This window comes from Aotus nancymaae, unplaced genomic scaffold, assembly GCF_030222135.1.
Source record: "Aotus nancymaae isolate 86718 unplaced genomic scaffold, 86718_ANA_hifiasm-v0.15.2.pri h1tg000011l, whole genome shotgun sequence".
NCBI classification, from domain to species: domain Eukaryota; kingdom Metazoa; phylum Chordata; class Mammalia; order Primates; family Aotidae; genus Aotus; species Aotus nancymaae.
The window spans coordinates 75,434,269-75,456,782 of NW_026988422.1; the positions used below are offsets into that span (position 1 = coordinate 75,434,269).

Below are 22,514 nucleotides of genomic sequence, written 5' to 3' on the forward strand. Positions count from 1 at the left end.
TCCAGCCTGGTGACAGAGCAAGACTCTGTCTCAAAAAAAGAAAAAAGAAAATGCAAACCTGATTATTTTAAACTGTCTGACAAAAAAAAAAAAAAAGGAAATTTCTGAAAATTCACTATCTACCCTCCAAGATAGCCAAGAAAGCAGCAAGTGAGCCAGGTACCAGCAAAGACAAAAAGTGAGTGCAAGGCAGCATGAACAGGCACCAAGAGCAGCAAGGCACAAACAGGAAACGCCAAGTGCTGGGCCTGCTCTGACCTCTGATTCTAGCCCTGCAGTAGCCATCACCTGCTAACAGTGGCACGGTAAAGCACTAGATGGACATGTTGGTGGATGAGGAGGACTCCAGGAGGGTAGTACAAATAAAGGAAGATATCTGCAGAGATAGGTCGCTCAGGAGAGGTTCTGAAAGAACTCTGGATACAACTCACAGTGTTAGAAGAAGAATGAAAGACCCACAGATAAAAGAATCTTCCAAGTACATGTGTATAACCACCACAGAATTCAAAGAGAGCTATACATTAAAAAAAAAAAAATCAAAAGCCACAGACCGTAATAAGGAAATCCAATCTGGTAGGCTGATTCAAAAGTAAGGTAGCAAGGTATTGCATTTTCTCAAATTTACCCAACAGATGGTAAGTTTGAGTATTGTGACTTCTTAGAATTAAGGTTTTTCTTTTTTTTTTCTTGTTTTTGAGACGGAGTCTCGCTCTGTCGCCAGGTTGGCATGCAGTGGCATGATCTCGGCTCACTGCAACCTCCAACACCCTGGTTCAAGTGATCTCCTGCCTCAGTCTCCCAAGTAGCTGGGATTACTGGCACACACCACTTTGCCCAGCTAACTTTTTGTATTTTTAGTAGAGACTGGGTTTCACCATGTTAGCCAGGATGGTCTCGATCTCCTGAGTTTGTGATCCGCCCCCCTTGGCCTCCCAAAGTGCTGGGATTGCAGGTGTGAGCCACCGCACCTGGCCAGAATTAAGGTTACTATTAACATCCAGATGCAAATTAAATAATCTTTCTCAAAAAAGAATTTAGATTCTACAATCCTTTCATGTTTATCTATATAAAAATCCAGTATTCTAGTTGGCTGGGCATGGTGGCTCATGCCTGTAATCCCAGCACTTCGGGAGGCTGAGGCAAGAAGATCACTTGAGGTCAGGAGTTCGAGACCAGCCTGGCCAACATGGTGAAACCTGTCTCTACTAATACAAAAAGTAGCCAGGCATGGTGGTGGGTGCCTATAATCTCAGCTACACGGGAGGCTGAGGCAAAAGAACTTCTTGAACCCGGGAGGCAGAGGCTGCAGTGAGTCGATACTGCGCCACTGCACTCCAGCCTATGTGACAGAGCGAGACTTCATCTCAGAAAAAATAAAAGAAAAACTATCCAGTACTTTAGAGTATAATCTTATACTCTGTAGACATGATCTATTAGAAGAACTTCTGAAGGTCACATTGTTGCAGTGACTACTGAGGCTGTGAAACAGTGCCTGGGATGTAAGCAGCACATGGTACATGCTCGTGACTACTTACTTGAATAGAGAAGAAACCACTGTCATCCATATTTCCAGAAGGCTGCTGTTAATTTTGACAGGTAGTTGAAGCAAGGGTGGGGATGGGGAAAGAAGGATACAAACTGTCATCAGCGTGCATATTTAAAATAACATCTCATGCATTCCCATTTCCAAAGTTAAAGGCACAGTCAGAATTCACCGGTCAGATCCCTATAAGAAGAATGGCCCATTCTTTTCTACATAGTATCCATGTTTTTAAAAGAAATGTGGGCCAGGCGTGGTGGCTCACACCTGTAATCCCAGCACTGTGGGAGGCCAAGGTGGGTAGATCATGAGGTCAGGAGTTTGAGACCAGCCTGGCCAACATGGTGAAACCTGTCTTTACTAAAGATATAAAAAATTAGCCAGGCGTGGTGGCGTGCACCTATAATCCCAGCTACTGGGGAGGCTGAGGCAGGAGAATCACTTGAATCCAGGAGGTGGAGGTTGCAGTGTGCCAAGATCATGCCATTTTACTCCAGCCTGGGTGACAAGGTGAGAGTCTGTCTCGAAAAAAAAAGTGACTTAGTGAGTTTAAAATCAGTACCTGTAAAAATGTGCGATAATCTTCACTAGTAACTCCTCCTTCTGCCATTCTCATCCTTTCTTCCTCATCCAGCTGATGTGCAATTGAGGATAATTCCACAGGGCTAAAATATTCTCCTTGCAATAAATTATTCAAGCAATGCTGAGCACAAAGTGAGCCTTCTTGCTAATATTTCCAAAAGAAAAAAGTAAAATGTGACTTATTAAACAGAACTGTGTAGTATCTTCCCCTAAATAATTTAATCATTAACTTTTTTTGTTTTCTTTTGAGACAGAGTCTTGCTCTGTTGCCCAGACTGGAGTACAGTGGTGCAATTTTAGCTCACCACAACCTCCACCTCCCAGGTTGAAGTGATTTTCCTGCCTCAGCCTCCCGAGCAGCTGGGACTACAGGTGCCCGCCACCACGCCTGACTAATTTTTGTATTTTTTTTTTTTTTTTTTTGAGACGGAGTTTCACTCTTGTTACCCAGGCTGGAGTGCAATGGCGCGATCTCAGCTCACCACAACCTCCGCCTCCTGGGTTCAAGCAATTCTCCTGCCTCAGCCTCCCGAGTAGCTGGGACTACAGGCGTGCGCCACCATGCCCAGCTAATTTTTGGATTTTTTAGTAGAGATGGGGTTTCACTTTGTTGACCAGGATGGTTTCGATCTCTTGACCTCATGATCCACCTGCCTCGGCCCCCCAAAGTGCTGGGATTATAAACGTGAGCCACTGCACCTGGCTAATTTTTGGGTTTTTTTTGTTTTTTGTTTTTTGTTTTGAGATGGAGTTTCACTCTTGTTACCCAGGCTGGAGTGCAATGGCGCGATCTCGGCTCACCGCAACCTCTGCCTCCTGGGTTCAAGCAATTCTCCTGCCTCAGCCTCCCGAGTAGCTGGGACTACAGGCGCGCACCACCATGCCCAGCTAATTTTTGCATTTTTAGTAGAGACGGGGTTTCACCTTGTTGACCAGGATGGTCTCGATCTTTTGACCTCGTGATCCACCCGCCTCGGTCTCCCAAAGTACTGCTATTATAGGTGTGAGCCACCGCGCCTGGCTTAATTTTTGTATTTTTAATAGAGACAGGGTTTCACTATGTTGGCCAGGCTGGTCTCCAACTCCTGACCTCATGATCTGCCCGGCACAGCTTCCCAAAGAGCTGAGATTATAGGCATGAGCCCCCATGCCCGGGCAACTTTTTTTTTAAACATGGTTGAACTGGGGCCGGGTGCAGTGGCTCACACCTGTAACCCCGGCACTTTGGGAGGCCAAGGCGGATGGATCATGAGGTCAGGAGTTCAAGACCAGCCTGGCCAACATGGTGAAACCTCATCTCTACTGAAAATACAAAATATTAGCTGGGCCAGGTAGGCTGGCGCCTGTAATCCCAGCTACTCGGGAGGCTGAGGCAGAGAACTGCTTCAACCTCGGAGGCAGAGGTTGCAGTGAACAGAGATTGTGCCACTACACTCCAGCCTGGGCAACAGAGTAAACCCTGTCTCAAAAAAAAAAAATAGTTGAACTGAACTTTCAGCTTTAGATAAGCATAATTAATATAGGTACATGAATTTTCATTTAACATTTATTTTACAAATCTACCATTAATAAAACTACAATTACATGATGAAAAATTTAAGAATGACTTTAAACAAACATGATCATCTGTCAAATGCATCAAATCTCTCTCTTTTTTTTTTTTAAGACGGGGTTTCACCATGTTGGTCAGGCTGGTCTTGAACTCCCGACCTCAGGTGATCCACCTGCCTTGGCCTCCAAAGTGCTTGGATTACAGGCGTGAGACACCACGCCCGGCTCCAAATCTCATATTTTACTGAAAACTACTATATAAAACATTTAGTCGCCCTCATTTTCAGTACCTAAGATAAATTCAGTACCTAAGATAAATTTGGAGATTCCATAGTAAATTACTTAATGGTGAAAAAAAAATTCAGTCCCTATAACAGTTATTTATTTATTTAAAAAACAAGATCTCACTATGTTGCCCAGGATGGACTTGAACTCCAGAGCTAAAGAGATCTTCCTGCCTCAGCCTCCCAAGCAGCTAGGACTACAGAAACATGCCACTGTGCCCAGCTCCCTAGAACATTTATTATTTTTTTTGGTGGTGGTGGTGGGGGGGGAAGGGGTGACAGAGTTTCACTCTTGTCACCCAGGCTGGAGTGCAGTGGCGAGTAGCTCATGGCAACCTCCGCCTCCTGGGTTCAAGTGATTCTCCTGCCTCAGTCTCCAGAGCAGCTGGGACTACAGGCACGGGCTACCAAGCCCCGCTAATTTAATGTATTTTTAGTAGAGATGGGGTTTCCCCATGTTGGCCAAAATGTTCTCAATCTCCTGACCTTGTGATCCGCCCGCCTTGACCTCCCAAAGTCCTGGGATTACAGGCGTGAGCCACCGTGCCCGGCCAACATTTATTCTTTTAACATGATAATCTTGGCCAAGCATGGTGGCTCACATCTGTAAACCCAACACTTTGGGAGGCCGAGGCAGGTGGATTGCCTGAGGCCAGGAGTTTGGGACTATCCTTACCAACATGGCGAAACCCCATCTCTTCTAAAAATACAAAAATTAACCAGGCGTGGTGGTGTGCACCTGTAGTCCTAGCTAATCGGGACACTGAGGCATAAGAATCGCTTAAATCTGGGAAGTGGAGCCTGCAGTGAGCCATGTGCCACTGCCACTCCAGCCTGGGTGAGAGAGCAAGACTTTGTCTTAAAAAAAAAAACAAAAAACCAAAAAAAAAAAACCTCCACTTAATCTAAACGCTTGTTGATAGAATTTTAAATCTTAAGAATTAATACAGGTGAGACAAATTCTGTTCCATGTTAAAACTTGCAGTTACAGGACTGAAGTTCTCTTCATGGAACTCTACAGATAATGTACACACAATGTAGTGCAATGAGCAGAACTGTCCCAAACAACCCTGGAGCTCACTCCTGGACCAGCCAGCAAGAGGGGCTGTACCCAAGCTCAGCTCCCATGACAGGCTTCCTCCTTGTGGGAAGTAGGTACAACTTCCCATGGGTTCAAGCCCTTCAGGTACTGGGCAGCTGGCTTTCTCATACAACTGGCACTCTGAATCCAAGTCCGGGCTGCCTGGCACTGAGTAGCCTGCGTGTGACCCTCCTTCCCACAACTGTGTAGCTTTCCCATGCTATCTGATAAGAAGGGAGACTCATAGGATGGATCTGTCCCTGTAAACACCAGGTTTGCCCCTCCCTGAATTGATGGCAGGTGAGAGAACATTTCCTTTTCCTGCTAACCTTGGCCCTCCAAGTGCCCTCTTTCCCCAGTAAGCTCTATTCCTTTTTTTTTTTTTTTTTTTCTTGAGACGGAGTTTCGCTCTTGTTACCCAGGCTGGAGTGCAATGGCGCGATCTCGGCTCACTGCAACCTCCGCCTCCTGGGTTCAGGCAATTCTCCTGCCTCAGCCTCCTGAGTAGCTAGGATTACAGGCACGTGCCACCATGCCCAGCTAATTTTTTGTATTTTTAGTAGAGATGAGGTTTCACCATGTTGACCAGGATGGTCTCGATCTCTTGACCTCGTGATCCACCCACCTGGGCCTCCCAAAGTGCTGGGATTACAGGCGTGAGCCACCGCGCCTGGCCTAAGATCTATTCCTTAACCCAACCTATCTGATATCATGCAATTTGTCCCAAGCTGTGTTACACAGTAGACTCTAAAGAGAACCACTTTGCAAGATGGATATTTTTCCTGATGAATCAATGTTCTAGGAACAAAATTCAGCTGGTGAAAAAAATGCAGGTTACGTGTATATAATGGAATAGGAAGACTGCATTGCTATAGGAAATATCAAGTTCTGGTGTTGAGACAGCCCAAGTCTGAGATAAGTTTACCTTCATCTTTTGGAAAGGAATTAAGTAGCTTGGAGCTAGAGAGAACACTATCCCTCAAGTCTTCTCATGAGAATAGACTTTTTGTTTCCACTTCTTTCTCCATCTTCTATATTTCTACTATCAGAGTGCAACTCTTACTGATGCAAATTGAAGGGATATATAGATGTTCTACTTATATCCTATTGAAAAATAGCCAAGCCTGGCTACGGTAGCTCATGCCTGTAATCCCAGCATTTTGGGAGGCCGCGGCAGGAGGATTACTTGAGCCCAGAAGTTTGGGACCAGCCTAGGCAACATGGTGAAACCCCATCTCTACAAAAAATAAAAAATTAGCTGGGCGTGGTGGTGCATGCCTATAATCCCAGCTACTTGGGAGGATGAGGCAGGAGAATCACTTGAACCCGGGAGGTGGAGGTTGCAGTAAGCTGGGATCGCACCATTGCACTCCAGCCTGGACAACAAGAGCAAAACTCTGTCTCAAAAAAAAAAAAAAAAAATTAGCTGAGCATGGTGGTGCATGCTTATAGTCCAGCTTCTTGGGAGGCTGAGATGGGAGTATAACTTGAGCCACAAAAAGGCTGAGGCTACAGGGAGCTGAGATTGCACCACTGCACTCCAGCCTAGGTGACAGGGTAAGACCCTGTTTCCAAAAAAAAAAAAAAGAAGGAAAGAAAAAGAAAAGAAAAATAGGCAAGACAAATAAGCACTTCATGAGACAGACAAATGGCTACAAAGAACACAAAAAAGGTACTCAACTTCATTAGTCATCAGGGAAATGTAAATTAAAACCACAATGTGTTATTACACAAACTCTCTAAAATGGCTAAAATGTTGGAGATTAGAGATTTAGAAACTGTTGTATACTAGTGGTGAGAGGGTAAATTGATATAACCAATAATAACTAATAATTATTTAATGCATCTACTAAAGCTTAACACATACATCTCCTATGATCTGGCAATTTCATTACTAGGAACATAACATAAACAATAGAAATGCAAACATATGTTCATCAAAAGGTATGTATAAAAATATTCACAAAAGCACCATTTCTGTGCTACAAAATAGCATTACTATTTGTAGTAACACAAAATAGCACTACAGACAGCATTACTATTTGTAATGGCCCCTAAAACTGGAAACGACCCAAATGGATAGCTGGGATCACAGCAGAATAGAAATTGTGTTTACTCACAAAGCAATACTACATAACAATGAGAATGAATTAATTACAACTACCTGGAACAGTATGAATAAATCTCTCAAACAATGGTAAGCAAAAAAGGACATAGTAGAAAGGGTATATACACTGCACAATTCCAGTCACAAAAGCTCAAAACCAGGCCTGGCATGGTGGCTCATGCCTGTAATCCCAGCACTTTGGGAGGCCGAGGCGTGTGGATCAACTGAGGTCAGCAGTTTGAGACTATCAGCCTGGCCAACATGGGAGGCTGAGGCAGGAGACCTGGGAGGCAGAGGTTGCAGTGAGCTGAGATCATGCCACTGCACTCCAGCCTGGGTGACAGACTGAGACTCCCTCTCAAAAAAAAGCTCAAAACCTGGCAAAACTCATTTATGATGTCAGAATTCATGACAGTGGTTATTTTTGGTGGGAGTGTGGTGGAAGAAGAGTTAGTACCTAGAAAAGGGAGGTTATAGGATGTAGGTAAATCTTCTGTTCCTTGCTGTTTACACATGTTCACCTTGTGAGAATTCACTGAGCCGTACTCTTAATGATGTGTGCTCCTCTATACCTAATTTTTCTTTCTTTCTTTTTTTTTGATACAGAGTCTTGCTCTGTTGCCCAGGCTGGGGTGCAGTGGCATGATCTCAGCTCACTACAACCTTGCCTCCCAGGTTCAAGCAATTCTCCTGCCTCAGCCCCCCAAGTAGCTGGGACTACAGGCACGTGCCACCATCTCTATTTTTTTGTATTTTTAGTAGAGATGGGGTTTCACTGTGTTAGCCAAGATGGTCTTGATCTCCTGACCTCGTGATCCTCCCACCTCGGCCTCCCAAAGTGTTGGGATTACAGGCATCAGCCACTGCACTCGACCTCTATACCTATTTTTTTCAAAATTCAAACAGTAAGACAAAAGCCTCTGCTAACACAAATTTTCTGTCCTGCTATCAGTTTGGAGTTTACAAACTATGGTTCACCATAATTTTTTACAAGTAGTAAAAGGCAGAGCTGAGACTCAAACCCAGGCAGAGGTTTCAAAATCTGTGCTATTTGAATGTTCATTGCAGCACAGTTTATAATAGCAAAGACCTGGAACCAACCCAAATGCCCATCGATGATAGACTGGACAGGGAAAATGTGGCACATATACACCATGGAATATTATGCAGCCATCAAAAATGATGAGTTCGTGTCCTTTGTAGGGACATGGATGAACCTGGAAATCATCATTCTCAGCAAACTGACACAAGAACACAAAATCAAACACCGCATGTTCTCACTCATAGACAGGTGTTGAACAATGAGAACACATGGACACAGGGAGGGGAGCACTATACAGTGGGGTCTGTTGGGGGGAAATAGGGGAGGGACAGCGGGGGGTGGGGAGTTGGGGAGAGATAGCATGGGGAGAAATGCCACATATAGGTGAAGGGGAGGAAGGCAGCAAATCACACTGCCACGTATGCACCTATGCAACAATCTTGCATGCTCTTCACATGTACCCCAAAACCTAAAATGCAATAAAAAAAAAAAATTAAAAAAAAAATCTTAAAAAAAAAAAAATCAGTGCTATTAGCACTTCAAGTCACTCACACAGAATTTGGCTTCTCCTAAAGCTCAAATATCCTAAAGATGGCTAAAAGCCAGCAATCACAAAAGGACATAATGAATGCCACAGGGTCAAAGCTCAGTATCTTTTCAGTCTTTTCGATAATTTTATTTACAACCCCAGCAAGTTTAGTCAGTATTCTCAGTTTGCATTACATTAAAAGCACCAATACAACTGGCACAGCAAGTAAAGTGACTTAAAAACATGACAGAAAGCAGACAACAGAACGAAAACAGAGGACAAAAATCCAGTAGTTAGTGGTCATAAAGTTGGCATGAAGGTTTAAGTTAGGGGTTGGCAAACTCTAGCCCATGGGCCAAATTCAACTTGCCCCAGTAGCTAAGAACGCACTTTACATTTTTGGATCATTGGGAAAAACGTGCACATACACAAATAAGAATGTGTGACAGAGACTAGAGCTGGCCTGCAAAGCCTTAAGATACAGAAAAGCTATTTACTTTAGATAAACAGCACCGTATACATATCAGAAAATCAAAGACCTCTCTTCATTCATTCAAAAATATATACTTTTTTTTCTTTTGAGACAGGATCTTGCTCTGTCCCCCAGGCTGCAGTGCAGTGGTGAAATCCTGGCTCACTACAGCTTTGACCTCCCTGACTCATGCATCCTCCCACTTCAGCCTCCCAAGTATCTGGGACCACAGACATGTGCTACCATGCCTGGCTAATTTTGTTCATTCTTTGTAGAGACAGGTCTCACCACACCCCAGCCCATTCAAAAATTTATTGAGTACTTACTCTGTGCCAGGCTCTATCTCAGGCACTGTAGATGTATCAGTGAGAAACTGTTTTTACAGTCTAACTTAATAAAGGGTACTCAAAGTGATCAATCAGAAAGCGGAAACCAAGGTTCCAGAGCAAGTGGGAGCAAGTGGTTGCAAGGTCCTTTGTAGGCAGATATTCCTACCTGCACAGCTTCTTTAGGGCCAGAGTTGGTTTTCTGGCTCTCCAAACCCAGGACCTAGCAAGAGTTAAAGGTATATTGCAGAGAGGAAGGGAGTGAACTGAAAAATGGCATAATAAGCCCAAACATTCCCAGAGTGGACTATATAGGAGATTAACAATGGGCCCTATGGTTATACATGCATACTCTTGAGTATGCCCAAAAAACTAAATTGTTGCCGGGCACGGTGGCTCATGCCTGTAATCCCAGCACTTTGGGAGGCCGAGGCAGGCAGATCACTTGCTGTCAGGAGTTCAAGACTAGTCTGGCAAACATGGTGAAACCCTGTCTCTACTAAAAATACAAAAAATTAGCCAGGCATGGTGGTGGGTGCCTGTAATCCCAGCTACTTGGGAGGCTGAGACAGGAGAATCACTTAAACCAGGGAGGTGGAGGTTGCAGTGAGCTGAGACTGTGTCACTGCACTCCAGCCTGGGCAACAAGAGCAAAACTCTGTCTCAACAACAACAAGAAAATACAAAAATTAGCTGGGCATGGTGGCGGGTGCCTATAATCCCAGCTACTCAGGAGGCTGAGGCAGGAGAATCAGAACCCAGGAGGTGAGGGTTGCAGTGAGCCAAGATCACGCCACTGTACTCCAGCCTGGGCAGGAGAGAGAGACTCCATCTCAAAAAACAAAAACAAAAACACCAACCTAAATTGTTGAATCTTCATTTGCTATGTACATACAACTTAATGATAATGTTAAATGTATTCCTGAAGTATCTGTAGGCCTACACACATGCTAAGAATTAAGAGGGACTTCTTTTAAGTAAGTAGATTTTCACTAGGCTAGCACCCAGCTTTTTTTCATTCCATGGTTCAGCAGAAATGTGTCCCAACTAGGTAACAATCAATATCGTCGAAAACCTTGTCTAATTCTCAGGAAGTAGTGTGGAACATATTTAAGGCCTTCCATGTTGAGATGTGGTCCCACATCAAAGCCTTTGAATGTTAATAACAAAAATATGGCCGGGTGCGGTAGCTCATGCCTGTAATCCTAGCACTTTGGGAGGCCAAGGCAGGTGGATCGCCTGAGGTCAGGGGTTCAAGACCAGCCTGGCCAACATGGACCCTGTCTCTACTAAAAATACAAAAATTAGGCTGGGCGCGGTGGCTCACGCCTATAATCCCAGCACTTTGGGAGGCCGAGGCAGGTGGATCACGAGGTCAAGAGATCAAGACCATGCTGATCAACATGGTGAAACCCCGTCTCTACTAAAAATACAAAAAAATTAGCTGGGTGTGGTGGCGCATGCCTGTAGTCCCAGCTACTTGGGAGGCTGAGGCAGGAGAATTGCTTGAACCCAGGAGGTGGAGGTCGCGGTGAGCCGAGATCGCGCCATTGCACTCCAGCCTGGGTGACAAGAAACTCCGTCTCAAAAAAAAGAAAAAAAAAAATACAAAAATTAGCTGGGTGTGGTGGCGGGCACCTGGAGGCTGACACAGGAGACTCCCTTGAACCGGGGAGGAGGAGGTTGCAGTAAGCCATGATCGTGCCACTGCATTCCAGCCTGGGTGACAAGAGCAAAACTTGGTCTCAAAAAAAAAAAATTTTTTTTTAAGTACATGTGTATTTTTCACCCACTCTACTGAGCCAAGTAACTAAATCTCTACTGTCTATGATTTATAAGTCATGTCAATCAAGTCAAAAGATTAATGACAACTATACGACTGAGTCTTTCCTCCCCCACTCTAAATCAGTCTATTTTTAAAGTTTCCTAGATGTTTTCTACAATTTAAAGTATTGTACTTAACAATTTGTTCCAGGCACAGTGGCTGTCTAATGCCTGTAATCACAGCACTTAGAGAGGCTGAGGTGGGAGAATCACCGGAGTAAAGGAGTTTGAGACCAGCATGGGCGACACAGCGAGACCCTCATCTCCACACACACACAAAATTAGCTGGCTATGGCGATATGCACCTGAAGTCCCAGCTAATCTGGAGGCTGAGGCAGGAGGATCTCTTGTGCCTAGGAGGTCAAGGCTGCAATGAGCCACGATCTCTCCACTGCACACCTGCCTGGGTGACAGAATGAAACCCCATCGCTAAAATAAAAATGTTTTAAATAGATTCATACTACAGATTTACATCTGGTAAATTTATTATCTTTGCTTTATTTGTTGTGTGTGTGTGAATTTTAAATGTCTGGGATAATTAATGATGATAATTACTGATCATTTACAAGTATTTAATAAAACAAAAACCCTTTGCTCCTCCTATTAAATAGCAGCCTTACCAGCAACTCCAAACACGAAACTATTATGAAACAATGTATCATATGCCAAAGTTGTCCTGGGGAAGGCTTCATCACACACAAATGGCTGGATTAATAGTATGTGAGTAAAGACAAGTTTCTCCACTTGTCACAAACAGTATCTTCAAGTGCATGGTCACTGAAGAGTTAAAGTGACAGCAGGCTAGGCAGACCACAACAAAATCATTCCAATCCACGCCTAATACCCAAAAACAAAGCTGGCCGCCTGCTCCGGAAAGATGGGAGTACCCAAGAAACCAAACCAAACATCCCGTAATAAAAACTCTTGTGACGACTTCCCTGTTAAGGGACACGCCGAGTTTCCTACTTCACTTCCTAAGTGTCAGGCCCCCGTGTGGGCGAGCCAAGGTCCCCTCCCTCCGGAGGCTTGCGGACCTAGTGCAGGGGAAAGACATGAACAAGACCCCAAAGATCTAAGTGTAGGCAAGACTCTACACTCTAATATACAATTGAACAGTCCGGAGAAGAAAAAGTTAATTCTGCCAGGAATGGGGTAGGAGGGGTCGAGGGAGATGTCCCAGAGGTGACTCTAGCTAGACCCTAGGGAGAGGGAAGGCTTGCAGAGGTCAAAGAATCCTTCGAAAAGCGATGGAAAGAGACGGAAAAAGGCAGAAGCGAACCCACTGGGCGCCACCCCACTCCTGTGTCCCGAGACGCCCCGGCCCCGCCCATACACCCTCCCGGCTTCCCGGGCGGGGGCCTCGGAGGCAGCGGGGGAAGTGGGGGATTCGGTGATGCTCCCCTTCCAGAGCCAAGGAGGCGGGAGGCTGCGGCGTCGCCCCTCGCCCGGCGAGATCCGGATGGGGGCGACTCGGGCCCCACCCAGCCCCCTCGGAGGCTGTGATGCCGCGCTCCACGCCCGCCACCGCGCGGCAGACAGCTCCCCACCGAACGCAGACACTCACTTTCTCGTGGAAGATGGCCTCCATGTTTATTTGTCTGGAGCCAACGGCCCCCGCGCGGAACCACCCCCTCCAGCTCCGCCCCCTGCCCCTCTCCTCCGCCCACCCCGCCCCTCCCTGGCCCGCCGCGGTCTCCCCGCCCACGCACAGTACGTAGCCCAATCACCCGTGAGGATTCGAGTCACGTGGAGCAAAGAGCGCGTGAACGCCGGCGACACGTGACCTTGGTAGGGCGTCCTCCTATCTTCTGTTAGGGGGCCTTCTAGGGGATGCTACAGCGCCACCTGCTGTCTGGAGGATCTCTTCCGCTTCCCATCCATTTCTATGGATTCTTAGGTTTCTGGCCGGAGGTCTGGACCACTCAACCTGCGTTCTATGTTCTTTTTGTTTTCCACTTTATTTGAACTTTCTACTATGTTCAAGTAACTATTTTTTATCTTTCTCCTCCTCCTCCAATGAAAGTTTGTTAAGCAAAAGGCATCATTACATTCTCCCAAAACCTAGCACTTGTATAAAAATGATAGCTAGGCCAGGGGTGGTGGCTCACACCTGTAATCCCAGCACTTTGGGAGGCCGAGGCAGGCAGATCACCTGAGGTCGGGAGTTCGAGACTAGCCTGACCAACATAGAGAAACCCCCATCTCTACTAAAAATACAAAATTAGCAAGGCATGGTGGCACATACCTGTAATCCCAGCTACTCGGTTGGCTGAGGCAGGAGAATCGCTTGTACCCAGGAGACGAAGGTTGGGGTGAGCTGAGATCGCGCCATTGCACTCCAGCCTGGGCAATAAGAGTGAAACTCCGTCACACACAAAAAAAAGAAAACAAAAAGATAGCTAATATTCATATAGGGCTTTCTATGAGCTAGGCACTTTTCTAAACGCTTTACATATATTATCGAATTTAATACGGCAAACTTTGATGTCGGTGTTGATGTTATTCATACACATGAGGAAACCAAGGCATGGAGAGATTAAGAATAGTACAATGTCCAAGGTCAGGTAGTAAATTACCTTGCCAGGATTCAAATTTAGGTGACTTGTTACCCGCATAGGTGTTCTGGACTTTTAGAGGGAAATTCGAAGTGCAGTGAATTGCGTGGGAGACGGAGAGGTAGCAGCGGTTTGATGAAGCTTAAATGGAAGGATAGGTGCAGATCTTGCACCTGGAAAGCAGATTAAGGTGCGCTTTTTTTTTTTTTTTTTCTGAGACTGAGTTTCTCTCTGTCCATCTCACCAAAAAAAAAAAGGCCGGGCACGGTGGCTCTCGCCTGTAATCCCAGCACTTTGGGAAGCCGAGGCAGGCGGATCACCTGAGGTCAGAAGTTCAAGACCAGCCTGGCCAACATGGTGAAATCCCGTCTCTACCAAAAATACAAAAATTAGTCGGGCGTGGTGGCGCGCGCCTGTAATCCCGGCTACTCAAGAGGCTGAGGCAGGAGAATCGCTTGAACCTGGGAGATGGAGGTTACAGTGGGCCGAGATCGCGCCACTGTACTGTAGCCTGGACGACAGAGCAAAACTGACTCTCAAAAAACAAAACAAAACTGGCCTTCCCACCCTAGTCTTTTAATATGCAAATACTAGGCACCAGGAGGTTCTACACACACGTGGGGATATGCGGGGGCGGCCACGTTGCAAGGCACATGTGGAGGCAAGGGCAAGAGGACAATGGTGGGAGTCGCCATGTTGGGGGGACCCAGTTTCTAACAGCCTGTATTTGCATATTAAAGGTGCCAGCCCGGGTCTAAGAGCCAGGGCTTTCATGATAGACAGGAAACGTTTCTGGAGCTGCTTTTAAAAGAGAGGAAAACTTTTCAAGGACCCCCTTTCCTCTCTATCTGCCTAAATTAATTTCTTTTCTTTTTATTTTGTTTGAGACAGAGTTTCGCTCTGTCCCCTAGGCTGGAGTGCAGTGGCGCAATCTGTGCCACTGCAACCTCCGCCTCCCAGGTTCAAGCCATTTTTCTGCCTCAGCCTCCGGAGTAGCTGGGACTACAGGTGCTAATTTTTTTATTTGTAGTAGAGACGGGGTTTCACCATAATGGCCAGGCTAGTCTTGAACTCCTGACCTTGCGATCCGCCCACCTCGGCCTCCCAAAGTGCTGGGATTACAGGCGTGAGCCCTTGCGCCTGGGTAAAATAATTTCTTAATAACTCTTACCACAGTGAGGGATTGGGGACTGTAGAAGACAGAAGTGTGAGGGTGACTTTTGGGTTTGTGCCCTGGGCAGCCACTGTGGCAGGAGTAATACTGAGAGTGGAAAACATAGGAGGAGCAGCAAGGTTTTGGGAAGAGAGTAAGACAGAGTTTACATTTTGGAGATACTGAATTTAAAACGCCTATGAGACATTGGAGTAATTATGTTGAGTAATGGTTGGTTACCAGATCTAAAGTTCAGGAGGCTGCTTTGCACTCAATGGGGAATTGTCATAAAAAAGGAAACTGAGGCTGGGTATGGTGGTGCATGCCTGTAATCCCAGCACTTTGGGAGGCAGAGGCAGGCAGATCTCTTGAGGCCAGCAGTTCAAGACCAGCCTGGCCAACATGGTGAAACCTTGTCTCTACCAAATATACAAAAATTAGCTGGGCGTGGTGGCTCATGCCTGTAATCCCAACTACTCAGGAGACTGAGGCAGGAGAATCGCTTGAACCCAGGAAGCAGAGGTTGCAGTGAGCCGAGATTGTGCCATTGCACTCCAGCCTGGGCAGCAAAGTGAGGCTGTCTCAAAAAAAAAAAAAAAAGGGTAATTGAAATTATAGAAGTGAATAAAGTCTTCCTTAGGGAAAAGGAAGAGATTGAGAGGAGGTCTAGAGCTGAGCCCTCAGGGTAGTGAAGCAATAGCTAAGGAGGAGGGAGAAGAAGCAAGAGACTGTGACATTGTGGAAGGCCTGGACAGGGACACTTCAAGGAGTAGTTGTTATTTGATTGAACGCATTTAATAAAGAGATCTTCCAAAGAGGCTTTCTGTGAGCAACATGGTGGTTTATTCACCTAGGTGCGGGTGGGCTGAGCCCGAAAAGGGCGTCAGTGAAGGGCAGTGGGATAGGAGTTGGTTTTATAGGTTTGGGGTGGGCAGTGGAAGTTAGAGTAAGATCAGTTACAGTGGTGGGGGTAGGGGCAAGGAGTATACATTACCGTAAGCTCAGTTACAATGGCGGGTGGGGTAAGGCTTAAGAGTAAAGTTGGTAGGGTAGGGCGGAGTGATATTCACAGAGCAAGAACAGTTAAGATGGCAGGGTGGGGTGAGGAGTATTCACATTATCATAATAACAATGAAAATGGCAGGGTAGGAAGGGAAGCTTAATGTCCCAGGGAAGCTCTGCTGGGCGATCAGGGATAATGGCGAACTCAGGCGGGGTTGGTGGGGGCGGTGCGGGGCGATCAGCAGGCAGGCAGGACTTCAGACTTTCTGGGTCCAGGCTTGCACATGGAGGCCTGACAGTAGTCAGTGTCAGCTGCTGCCAAGAAATCAAGCAATAGAAGGACTTATAAGAGCCCACTAAATTTTGTTGCTGTGGAGACCATTGGTGATTTTGGGGACTGCAGGGTCAGAGGAGCAGAGTGGCAGTGAGAGGTAAGGGAATGGAGACTGCCAGAGAGGACCAGATGAGGAAGGAGAGGATTTGCTACCGTTTGTTGAGCATCTCAGTACAGTTCATAGTCTTGTACTGGGGAAAGTCCACGTTCTTAAGGAATTGTGTGGTCTAACCAGGGAAATCATAGTCTCATGAAGTGAAAAAAATTGCAAACCACCATTTGTTTCTTTTTATAAAAAAACGTAGTTAATGTTGGCCGGGCGCGGTGGCTCACGCCTGTAATCCCAGCACTTTGGGAGGCCGATGCGGGTGGATCATGAGGTCAGGATATCGAGACCATCCTGGCCATGGTGAAACCCCGTGTCTACTAAAATACAAAAAATTAGCTGGGCGTGGTGGTGCGGGCCTGTAATCCCAGCTACTCAGGAGACTGAGGCAGGGGAATCGCTTGAATCCGGGAGACAGGTTGCAGTGAGCCGAGATAGAGCGAGACTCCATCTTATTTTTATTTATTTATTTATTTATTTTCTCTAAGCACTGTGGTTTGTAGCGAGACTCCATCTTAAAAAAAAAAAGAGTGACCAACGCTAATCCTTGCTTTTATGGGTTTTAAAGTCTATATGGAATAAAGAGGGAGAAAAAAGTCTACAATGTGATAAATCTTGACACACGCATACATATAACAGACGGCATGTATACTACACCTGTGAAACCACCACCTCAATCAAGAAGATTAAATATATCCCCAAGTTTCCTTTTTTTTTTTAGACAGTTTCACTCCTGTTGCTCAGGCTGGAGTGCAAAGACACAATCTCAGCTCACTGCAACCTCTGCCTCCCGAGTTGGAGTGATTCTCCTGTCTTAGCCTCCCAAGTAGCTGGGATTACAGGCGTGGGCCACCATGCCCTGGCTAATTTTGTATTTTTAGTAGTTTCACCATGTTGTTCAAGCTGGTCTTGAACTCCTGATCTCAAGTGATCCAGCTGCTTCACTGCTGTAGTCTCTCAAAGTGCTGGGATTACAGGTATGAGCCACTGCAACTGGCCCTTTTTTTTTTTTTTGAGACATAGTCTTGCTCTGTTGCCCAGGCTGGAGAGCAGTGGCATGATCTCACCTCACTACAACCTGTGCTCTGCAACCTCGACCTCCCGGGTTCAGGGAATTCTCCTGCCCAGTAACTGGAACTATAGGCGCAGGGCACCATGCCCTGCTAAGCTTTTTAGTAGAGACAGGGTTTCACCATGTTGGCCAGGCTGGTCTCAAACTCCTGATCTCTAGTGATCCCACTGCCTCGGCCTCTCAAAGTGCTAGGATTACAGGCATGAGCCACCTTCTGGACCCTGATCTCTGAGGCAACCACTGAACTGCTTTGTTACTACAGATTGCTATTTATAACATTTTATATTTATATAAATGGAATCCTATAGCATGTATTCTATCTGGCTTCTTTCATTCAGCACTGTTTGAAATTCATCCATATTATGTATCAATAGATCATTGCTGGAAATTCATCCATATTATGAATCAATAGATAATTGATTCATTGCTGGGTGGTAGTCCATGATATGGATTCAACACAATTTACCCGTTCATTTGTTGATAGACATTTGGGTTACCTCGTTTTTGGCTGTTACAAATCAAGCTGCTATGAACATTCATGTAAGTCTTTGTGCAGACATATGTTTTCATTTCTCCTGGGTAAACAACTCAGACTGGTATGGCTGGGTCAAGTGATAGGTGTATGTTTAACCTGAAACTGCTAAACTTATTTCCAAGGTGTTAAAACCACTGGCAGCTACATTTTTTATTCCTGCCAGCAGGGTGTGCCTTCTAGCTGCTCTACATCCTTGCTAACAATTAGGAGTCAGTCTTTTACATTTTAAGCATTTCATTTTTTTTAATTTAATTTTTTTTTAAGACAGAGTCTTGTTTTGTCACCCAGGCTGGAATGCAGCGGCATGATCTCCACTCACTGCAACCTCTGCCTCCTGGGTTCAAGCAATTCTCCTGCCTCAGCCTCCCAGGTAGCTATTACAGTCATGCACCACTACACCCAGCTAATTTTGTATTTTTAATAGAGATGGGGTTATCATGTTGGCCAGGCTGGTCTTCAACTCTGGACCATGTGATCCACCCACCTTGGCCTCCCAAAGTGTTGGGATTACAGGCATGAGCCACCCTGCCTAGTCTAATTTTAACCATTTTAATTGGTGTATAGTGCTATCTCATTATGCTGTTAATTTGCCTTTCTCTAGTGACTACTAATGCTGAGTTGTTTTTTTTTTTTTTTTTTTTTTTTTTGAGACGGAGTTTCGCTCTTGTTACCCAGGCTGGAGTGCAATGGCGCGATCTCGGCTCACCACAACCTCTGCCTCCTGGGTTCAGGCAATTCTCCTGCCTCAGCCTCCTGAGTAGCTGGGATTACAGCCACACGCCACCATGCCCAGCTAATTTTTTGTATTTGTAGAGACGGGGTTTCACCATGTTGACCAGGATGGTCTCGATCTCTGGACCTCGTGATCCACCCGCCTTGGCCTCCCAAAGTGCTGGGATTACAGGCTTGAGCCACCGCGCCTGGCCTGCTGAGTATCTTTTCATGTGCTTACCTGCCATCCTCTTATCTCTTTTGGCAGTGTTTGTTAAAATATTTTGCCTATTTAAAAAGTTCAGTTGAGAGAGAGATCCAAGATGGCTGATCACTAGCAGCTCGGGCTCGTAGCTCCCAGTGAAAGCGCAGAGAACAAGAGGACACCACACTTTCAGACGAATTTTTGTTGCTCACGGACTAAGAGATTCCCAGCGGAGGAGCCCCACGGGTCGCCAGGGCGACTCTTGTGGCCAGCGCGGCGGTTTTGCTGGCGCCTCAGCATGGCAGTTCTTGGTGCAGAGTCCGGAGATTCCCGGGCAGAAAAGCACCATCAATCTTAACACCGCTGTTTTGGCGGGCACAGGGGATTGCTCAGATTTTGGCGCTGGGAATCAACAAGTTGGACGTCTGCTCAGAGACCTACTTAGAAAGTCGGTAATTACAAAGACGACAGAGGGATAAATATATAATGAAGGGAAGAAAGCAGCCTAAAAAGGCAGAAAATACTCAAAATCAGAATGCCTCTCCCTCAACAGGGGATCGCAGTTCCTCATCAGCAATGGAACAAGGTTTAATAGAGAGCGAGTGTGTTCCAATAACAGAAGCAGGTTTCAAAAGGTGGGTGATAAGAAACTTCTGGGAATTAAAAGAACTTGTTCTAACCCAATGCAAAGAAACTAAGAACCTTGAAAAAAGGTTTGACGAAATACTAACGAGAATGGACAATTTAGAGAGGAATATAAGTGAATTGATGGAGCTGAAAAACACAACACTTCGTGAAGTATGCACAAGTTTAAACAGTCGAATTGATCAAGCAGAAGAAAGGATATCAGATATCGAGGAACAGCTTAGTGAAATGAAACAAGAAGACAAGATTGGAGAAAAAAGGATAAAAAGGAATGAGCAAAGTCTCCAAGAAACATGGGACTATGTGAAAAGACCTAATTTACGTTTGATAGGTGTACCTGAATGTCACGAAGAGAATGAATCCAAGCTGGAAAATACTCTTCAGGATATCATTCAGGAAAACTTTCCCAGCATAGCAAGGCAGGGTAATATTCAACTTCAGGTGATACAAAGAACACCACAAAGATATTCTTCAAGAAGACCAACCCCAAGGCACATAATCGCCAGATTTATTAGGGTTGAAATGAAGGAGAGAATACTAAGGGCAGCCAGAGAGAAAGGTCAGGTTACCCATAAAGGGAAGCCTATCAGACTTACAGCAGATCTCTCAGCAGAAACCCTACAAGCTAGAAAAGCGTGGGGACCAATATTTAACATCCTTAAAGAAAAGAACTTTCAACCCAGAATTTCATATCCAGCCAAACTAAGCTTTAAAAGCGAAGGAAAAATTAAATCTTTTGCGAACAAACAAGTACTTAGAGACTTCACCACCACCAGGCCTGCTTTACAAGAGCTTCTGAAAGAAGCACTATACATATAAAGGAACAACCAATATCAGCCTTTCCAAAAATATATCAAAAAGCAAAAAGCAGCAACACAATGAAAAATTTACACCAACTAATGGGTAAAACAGCTAGCTAGCATCAAATGGCAGTATTAAACTTATATATATTCTAATTGGATAAAAAGACAAAACCCATCGGGGTATGCTGCATCCAGACCCATCTCACATACACAAAGACTCAAAGAGAAGGAGGAAGATTTACCAACCAAACAGAGTAAAAATAAACAAATAAATAAAAAGCAGGAGATGCAATTCTCGCCTCTGATAAAATGGACTTTAAAGCAACAAAGATAGGCAAAGAAGGACAGTACATAATGGTAAAAGGATCAATGTAACAAGAATAGCTAACGATTCTATAGATCAACGAGACAGAAAATTAACAAGGACATCCAGGACTTGAACTCAGACCCGGAACAAGTAAACAAAATAAACATTTATAGAACTCTCCACTTCAAATACACAAAACATACATTACCACCTCACACCTATTCCAAAAGTGACTACATAATTGGAAGTAAATCACTCCTCAGTAATCACACAGCATTTCATAGGTTTAAATGAAATATTGGTTGGCTGCTTGTTTGTTATTTTCTTCTCTTATTCCTTCCTGTCTACATCATTAAGTATAATTATTGGTATAAAAGAGGTTTTCAATACCCATTACCTGCATTCTAGCCTGGGCAAGAAAGCAATACTCCCATTCTCTCTCTCTCTTCTTCTCTTCCTTTTTTTCTCTTCTTTTTTTTTTCTTTCCTTTTTTTTTCTTCCTTTTAAAAAAAAAAGAAAAAAGAAAAAAACAGGCTCCCCGACTATCCCATGGTGACCCAGACCCCCCTCTTCCTTGAGCCAGAGACTACAGACAATTGAGGGGAGTGCACGTACAGGTCCTCCCGCAGTGGGGAAGGTCGGGGTCTTAAAAAAAAAAAAAAAAAAATCCCGAGTCCAGGTCTTTACCTACAACGATTCTGGCTTCTCAGACGCAGGCCGAGGCGGGTGGGTCACGAGGTCAAGAGATCGAGACCATCCTGGTCAACAAGGTGAAACCCTGTCTCTACTAAAAATACAAAAATTAGCTGGGCATGGTGGTGCACAGCTGTAGTCCCAAAAGAAAAAAAAAAGTTCAGTTGTTTATTATTAAGCTATAAGGATTCTTTACATATTCTAGATGTTTTTTGAAGAGCAAAAGTTTTAAATTTTGATAAAGTACAACTTACTGATTTTTTAAATTAGTTCATGTTTTGTGTTATATTTTAAAAATCCTTGCTTCCTGTGTGTATCCTAGATTTTACAAGAGGAAAAAACTTTGCCAAACCCAAGGTTACTAATATGTTTAGTTATGTGATTTTTATCAAAATCTTAGCATCATCCTTTTAAAGTCTCATTGAAGTACAATGTTTGAAATTTTTTTTTCCCTGAAAAGTATCTGATAAAAAATTGACTCTATGATTTAATAGTACTGTGGTCCAAAATGAGAAACAGCAAATTAAATGCTAATTATTAATACCAATGTTTACAATCAGGTATACAGTTAGTTAATACAATAATTACCTAATAATTATTTTGTAAGCTAAGTATGCTTGTTACTACAAAGACTCTGCTGCAAAAGAAATAGCACTCGAAGATACATCTCAGCAAGGCAGTTTACTTCTATAGACTGGTGCCGGGCGAACCAATGGAGCAATGATGGCCGCCGCAGTCTTGGACAAGGGGGGAAGGATACTTATGCCTGGTGCGGGGGGAGGGTCGCCCCTGTTGGTGTGTTGTCCCCTATTGGCTAGGGTTAGAGGGCACAAGCTAGACTAATCCCGGCTGGCTGTTTTAAAAAGAGCAGGAGTCTGAGCTGAAGTGGCAGGGTGGGTGTTTCCGCGAGCTGGAAAGTGATTGGGATGAATCAGGATGTGGGGGAGGAGCAGCAGATGTGAACTACTGATTAGAACCTGGGGAGAAGGTTGTTAACTAGCATTACGAGGAAGTCAAACTTTAAGACAGCGAATTAAAGAATAAGAGAGCTGAAC

The 22,514-nt window shown here is 44.9% G+C and overlaps 1 protein-coding gene across 7 annotated transcripts in view; it reads right to left on the reverse strand.

Annotated features, from left to right (window-relative positions):
* Window positions 1–12,974, reverse strand: part of ATXN3 (ataxin 3) — a 52,354-nt gene extending 39,380 nt beyond the window's left edge. For 4 of the 7 annotated variants that reach the window (XR_010342102.1, XM_064375168.1, XM_064375169.1 and 1 more), the window contains exons 1-3: window positions 12,903–12,974; window positions 2,103–2,267; window positions 1,536–1,580 (exon numbers count right to left, since the gene is read on the reverse strand). Coding sequence is in view for 6 of the 7 variants with exons in the window: in XM_064375168.1 (XP_064231238.1) it covers window positions 1,536–1,580; window positions 2,103–2,267; window positions 12,903–12,926 (234 nt within the window). In the remaining variant the exon portion in view is untranslated. Of the gene's footprint in view, window positions 1–1,535; window positions 1,581–2,102; window positions 2,268–12,902 lie in introns of those variants that run through there. The other 3 variants (XM_064375170.1, XM_064375166.1, XM_064375171.1) reach the window with 2 other exon arrangements.
* Between the last annotated feature and the right edge of the window lie 9,540 nt (window positions 12,975–22,514).